This window comes from Macrobrachium rosenbergii, chromosome 11 (assembly GCF_040412425.1).
Source record: "Macrobrachium rosenbergii isolate ZJJX-2024 chromosome 11, ASM4041242v1, whole genome shotgun sequence".
NCBI classification, from domain to species: Eukaryota; Metazoa; Arthropoda; class Malacostraca; order Decapoda; family Palaemonidae; genus Macrobrachium; species Macrobrachium rosenbergii.
The window spans coordinates 51766428-51773116 of NC_089751.1; the positions used below are offsets into that span (position 1 = coordinate 51766428).

Genomic DNA, 6689 nt, shown 5'->3' on the forward strand with positions numbered 1-6689 from the left:
GTTAATCTGGTTACAGTACTGAAATTCTCGCTCAGGCCTTCATTAAATACGGAGAGAGAGAGAGAGAGAGAGAGAGAGAGAGAGAGAGAGAGAGAGAGAGAGAGAGAGAGATTCCAAATGATCAAGAATATAGCAATAATAAGTCAATGCCTCTCATCTCACCAGAATCCCCTTAACAAGTTAGCTGTTGAACAAAAGAGACAAAATGGAGAATTTAGAGAAAAGCGACAAATTGGAGGATTTAAAGAAGAGCGAAAAATTAGAGGAGTTAGAAAAAAGTGACGAACTGGAGGATTTAGAGAAAAGCAACAAATTGGGGGAGTAAAAGAAAAGTGGCAAAATGGAGGATTTAGAGAAAACAGATTGGAGGATTTAAAGAAAAAGCGACGAACTGGAGGATTTAGAAAAAGCAACAAATTGGGGAGAAAAAAAAGTGGCAAAATGGAGAATTTAGAGAAAAGCGACAGATTGGAGGATTTAAAAAAAGCGAAACTGGAGGATTTAGAGAAAAGCAACAAATTGGGAGTAAAGACAAGTGGCAAAATGGAGGATTTAGAAAAAGTGACAGATTGGAGGATTTAAAGAAAAGCGACGAACTGGAGGATTTAGAGAAAAGCAACAAATTGGGGGAGTAAAAGAAAAGTGGCAAAATGGAGGATTTAGAGAAAAGCGACAGATTGGAGGATTTAAAGAAAAGCGACGAACTGGAGGATTTAGAGAAAAGCAACAAATTGGGGGAGTAAAAGAAAAGTGGCAAAATGGAGGATTTAGAGAAAAGCGACAGATTGGAGGATTTAAAGAAAAGCGACGAACTGGAGGATTTAGAGAAAAGCAACAGATTGGAGGATATAAAGAAAAGCGACAGATTGGAGGATTTGAGAAAAGTGACAAATTGGATGATTGAAAGAAAAGCGACAAAATGGAATATTTCGAGAAAAGCGACAAATTGGAGGATATGAAAAAAGCAACAAATTGGAGGACTTAAAGAAAAGCGACAGATTGGAGGATTTAAAGAAGGGTGACAAATTGGAATATTTCGAGAAAAGCGACAAATTGGAATATTTCGAGAAAAGCGACAAATTGGACAATTTCGAGAAAAGCAACAAACTGGAGTATTTAAAAAAGCAACAAACTGGCATATTTAAAGAAAGTGACAAATCGGAGGATTTAAAAAAAGTGACAAATCGGAGGATTTAAAGAAAGCAACAAATTGGAGCGTTTAAAGAAAAGCGACAAATTGAAGGGTTTAAAAAAGCATCAAATTGGAGTGTTTAAAGAAAAGCAACAAACTGGCGTATTTAAAGAAAGTGACAAATCGGAGGATTTAAAGAAAGCAACAAATTGGAGGGTTTAAAGAAAAGCGACAAATTGAAGGGTTTAAAAAAAGCAACAAATTGGAGGGTTCAAATAAAAGCGACAGACTGAAGGACTTAGAAAAAAGCAACAAATTGGAGGGTTTAAAGAAAAGCAACAAATTGGATGGTTTATAGAAAAGCGACAAACTGAAGGATTTAGAGAAAAGCAACAAATTGGAGGGTTTAAGGAAAAGCAACAAATTGGAGGGTTTAAAGAAAAGCAACAAATTGGAGGGTTTAAAGAAAAGCGACAAACTGAAGGATTTAGAGAAAAGCAACAAATTGGAGGGTTTAAGGAAAAGCAACAAATTGGAGGGTTTAAAGAAAAGCGAAAATTGGAGGGTTTAAAGAAAAGCGACAAACTGAAGGATTTAGAGAAAAGCAACAAATTGGAGGGTTTAAGGAAAAGCAACAAATTGGAGGGTTTAAAGAAAAGCAACAAATTGGAGGGTTTAAAGAAAAGCGACAAACTGAAGGATTTAGAGAAAAGCAACAAATTGGAGGGTTTAAAGAAAAGCAACAAATTGGAGGGTTTAAAGAAAAGCGACAAACTGAAGCATTTAGAGAAAAGCAACAAATTGGAGGAAATAAAGAAAAGCAACAAATTGGAGGAAATAAAGAAAAGCAACAAATTGGAGGAAATAAAGAAAAGCAACAAATTGGAGGAAATAAAGAAAAGCAACAAATTGGAGGAAATAAAAAAAAAGCGGCAAACTGAAGCATATAAAGAAAGCGACAAATTGGAGGACGTAAGAGACCGCTTGCATTTAAAAGTAGGACAAATAAAGAATAAAAATCCATAAAATTTGCTCCATGGACCACAAGTAATACCGCAAACATAATGATTCCCATTCAGGCTAACTTCCCTTTTTATTCTTCTCTTCAACGGCCCCGTAACAAAGCTATAATGAATGGAACCCATAAAAGAAATTTACGAACGAAGCGTTCACAATGCGTCACTTAATTCTGCATCCCGAATAGCCTTCGTACTCAGCTGAAAAAAATAGGGTTTGTCGTACGCTCAATTTGCGAATAATAAAGCCCATTCTATAAACTGCTGTCTGTACGAGGACATAGATGGCCAATAGCACGCTGGAGAGTATAGAAGGCGCCGTGTGTCACTGGCAACCCAGATACGAGTAAAAAGAAGTGTTTACCGTCCCCAGGAGCAAGGGAAGGAGATTCGAATCTCGTCATTTTTCCGCTCTCCTATAAACAAGTTTAACGTTGATTTCTGGTCTTCACGGGACTTTATATTAGTGGCACCTTATATAGCAGATGCCACAAGTGCCCAGTGTCGTTGCTGTTGAGCTGGGGCGGGTTCGCGCTCTGAATGCCCAAGACGCTGTATCGGAACAAAATGTATTGTGTTTGGTTCTTACGTTCTTCGTATCTTAGATCTACTTTTATTACCTCCTTCTTCTTCTTCTTCTTCTTTCTTCTTCTTCTTCTTCTTCTTCTTCTTCTTCTGCGATGAATATATGATTACTTGTATTTATACCGGGTTTATTGGCAATTAAGTACTGGATTTCGGAATGCTTAAGCCTTCATATATATATATATATATATATATATATATATATATATATATATATATATATATATATATATATATATATATATATATATATATATATATGTATTATATATTTTATATATATATATATATATATATATATATATATATATATATATATATATATATATATATATATATATATTTTATATATAATTTATATATACATGTATATGTATATGTATATATATATATATATATATATATACACTCACACATCTTCCCAACAAATCTGTACGAGTTATTAGTGACGCCAGATGATTCAAAATCAGTCAGTCAAGTGTGGGAGGGCATCTGAAATATAAAACCTAGAAATTAACTTTCAAAACATCTATTAATTTAATGAGCCAATATTTACCCCTTGTCGTGAATTGCTGTTCGTGGTGGTGGTGGAGAGAGAGAGAGAGAGAGAGAGAGAGAGAGAGAGAGAGAGATTATGGTTAAGGGAAGGAAAATCACCGTAGCGTAATTGAGTGGGTGGAACTTGTCTACTTAAATTCACCAGCTAAATTAGAAGTGTTTACAGGTATTCTCTCTCTCTCTCTCTCTCTCTCTCTCTCTCTCTCTCTCTCTATATATATATATATATATATATATATATATATATATATATATCTAATTTCTAAATCCCTGTTTTTGATTGATTTCTCTTTCGCCATTTACGTATAATTATATGTATATATACAGTATATATATATATATATATATATATATATATATATATATATTCATATCATGTATATTTATATGTATATGTATATATATGTACGTATATATACAGTGTATATAGTTATATATGTTTATATATAAATTATGATTTTCCTTGGGTGTAATTCATTAAGTTATTCTTAACTGATAGTGGATTCGATATTATATGATATTTGTAGCTTAGTATTTCGAATATAAAAGAAACTTTGTATGGGACAACCATACACACACACGTGTGTATATATGTATATGTGATATATATATAAATATGTATATTTATGTTTATATATATTATACATATATATACATGCTATATGTATACAGCATTTATATATATATATATATATATATATATATATATATATATATATATATATATATATATATATATATATATATATATATATATATATATATATATATATATATATATATATATATATATTTATATATATATATATATATATATACATATATATATATATATATATATATATATATATATATATATATATATATATATATATATATTGAGTCTGCTGCAGTGCCCCCACACTTCCAAGAGCAGCGGGGTTCCCTTTATGTACAAGTCAGTGGGTGTGATGAGGCCCGCGCGGCGTTCCTAACGAACGCCTTTCTTAAAGGCAGTACGATACCTTTTTAATAGGTTGTTCCCGCATTTTATTGCTCCTCGTCGGCGTTGCAAGCGTTGCTCTGCAGTTGCCAGTTCGGCAGTCATTGCTCCGAAGACGCGAGACTAACTTCTTGATCCCTCAGATAAGGTGGCTGCCCGGAGGTGCGTCCATAGCAGGGAGATAAGTCTCTGGCATAAAGACGACTGTTTAGTGCGGGTCTTAACAAATGTCCCTCCTGGGTGATCTTGGGACTGTTTTGATCAGGTGTTCCGATAACTTTCGCAGTTAACGAGAGAGAGAGAGAGAGAGAGAGAGAGAGAGAGAGAGAGAGAGAGAGAGAGAGAGAGGCCATTTCTGTTGTATTTTCGAGGGCTTAAAAAGAATTCACACAGACGTTGGACGATTGTATAGAGAGAGAGAGAGAGAGAGAGAGAGAGAGAGAGAGAGAGAGAGAGAGAGAGAGAGAGAGAGAGAGACCCTTTTCAGTAAGTCATATTTTCACAGGCTGAAAGAGGAATGAAGATAATAGCCAGCACATAATGAAGAAATCTTACTTGAAACTATTCCTTCACTTCTTTTCCCCCTTTTTTTTCTTTCTTTCTTTATTGCGTTTGTTCTCCCTTTTCAGTTAAATGAATGATAATGAGGATATATTATTATTATTATTATTATTTTTATTATTATTATTATTATTGATACTAATATTAATATTAATATATATACACTCACATATATATGTATATATATTCACACAAATATATATTATTATTATTATTATTATTATTATTATTATTATTATTATTATTATTATTATTATTATTATTTTGTAAGGTTTACTCTCACATTTGACATCTAGTAAATACAATAAAATCCCAGAATTTATTATGCTGTATAAACATTATACCCAATTTATTGTATTGCTTGTTAATGGATTACTTTTGCTTGAAAGAAATTCTGGGCAAATTGGAGCTTGGAAGGACCGACTGGGAACAGAGCCAATGTAAAAGAAATAGAAAGAGGGGAGTAAGAAGAAGTGAGTAAGAAATAAAGAGGAATAGACAAATAAATAATAATATATAAAATAATATACAAGTACAAAAAAGTGCATCAATGTGAAATTATGAAATCTAAGATGTACAAATAGAAGAGGAATATGACTGAAAACAAAATGTACAGCAATCGAGTTTGCTGTACAGTCGCTACAAAAAAAAAAGTATACCTTAGTTTTACCAGACCACTGAGCTGATTAACAGCTCTCCTAGGGCTACAGCTTATAATCAAGGTGGTCTCGGTATAAAGCTGTATGAGCCGCGGCCCGTGAAACTTTAACCACGGCCCGGTGGTGGCCTGGCCCATATCGTTGCCAGACGCACGATAATGGCTAACTTTAACCTTGAATAAAATAAAAACTACTGAGGATAGACGGCTGCAATTTGGTATGCATGAAGATTGGAGGGTGGATGATCAACACACCAATTTGCGGCCCTCTGGAATCAGTAGTTTTTTAAGATCTGATGGCGGCCAGAAAAAGTGCGGACAGAAAAAAGTGCGGACATACAGACAAAGCCGGCACGATAGTTTTCTCTCCAGAAATCTAAAAAGGGGGCAAAGAAGAAAAAGAGGAAGAGGGAGAAGAGAGAAAGATAGAGAAGTAGAGACAAAAAAAAAAAACAAACGCAAACACAATAAATGTCTTAGAATCCACATAAATTCTTTCGTTAAAAAAAAAATAGACGAGGTAATGCGTATCCCAACGCATCAGTAATATTTTGCAGCATGAATCTGGATATATTTGGAGATTTGTCAAGCAAGTTGGTGTTTATTCATCCAGAATTATCTCTGCTTAGAACATCTATGTTTATCAATCTCTCGTCATTCTCATCTTTATTTTTCGCAATAGATAACCATAGACGTTGCGACGCCTGTTTTTTTAAGGCAATTTTTTGGTAAAACCTTCTGCTTGTGAGTCCATTTTAACGGGATTGGGGAGGGATTTGTGAGTAAGGTGAGAGGGGGGTTATTATTATTATTATTATTATTATTATTATTATTATTATTATTATTATTATTATTATTATTATTATTATTATTGTTTTTTTTTATTTTTATTATTCAGAACATGAACCCTATTCATATGGAACAAGCCCACCACAGGGGCCATTATCTGGAAATTCAACCTTCTAAAGAACATTAAGGTGTTCATCAGGAAGAAGTAACAGAAGGTAATGGGAAACACAGAATGAAGAGATCAGTTATTAGAAAAGAAAAAAAAATAAACTAACAGATTAATAAATAAATAGATGAAATGTAAGTAAATGATCAAAATATAATTCATATAAGGAGAATTTTTTTAGGGCAGTAATGCTTTGCTTCATCCTTTGAACGTTTGAGGTTCGAGTTGCGCGACGTTACCGA

General features: G+C 33.3%; 2 protein-coding genes across 2 annotated transcripts in view; both read left to right on the plus strand.

Moving 5' to 3' along the window:
• The window catches only part of LOC136843453 (protein Wnt-11b-2-like), a 276010-nt gene that overhangs the window by 182855 nt on the left and 86466 nt on the right, over nucleotides 1–6689 (plus strand). The window lies entirely within an intron of this gene.
• On the plus strand, nucleotides 759–2487 carry LOC136843458 (DNA ligase 1-like). The gene is made up of 3 exons (XM_067111994.1): nucleotides 759–884; nucleotides 1491–1697; nucleotides 1733–2487. Exons 1-3 carry the CDS (start codon nucleotides 759–761, stop codon nucleotides 2156–2158), a joined length of 759 nt encoding a protein of 252 aa, XP_066968095.1. The 3' UTR covers nucleotides 2159–2487.

Excerpts from the sequence above, each read along its gene's own strand:
- LOC136843458 (XM_067111994.1), top strand. The coding sequence starts at position 759 with ATGGAGGATTTAGAGAAAAGCGACAGATTGGAGGATTTAAAGAAAAGC. Across the intron at positions 885-1,490 it reads GATTGGAGGATTTGAGAAAA|AAAAGCGACAAACTGAAGGA; the intron begins GTGACAAATTGG and ends GATGGTTTATAG. Across the intron at positions 1,698-1,732 it reads AGAAAAGCGAAAATTGGAGG|AAAAGCAACAAATTGGAGGG; the intron begins GTTTAAAGAAAA and ends AAGGATTTAGAG.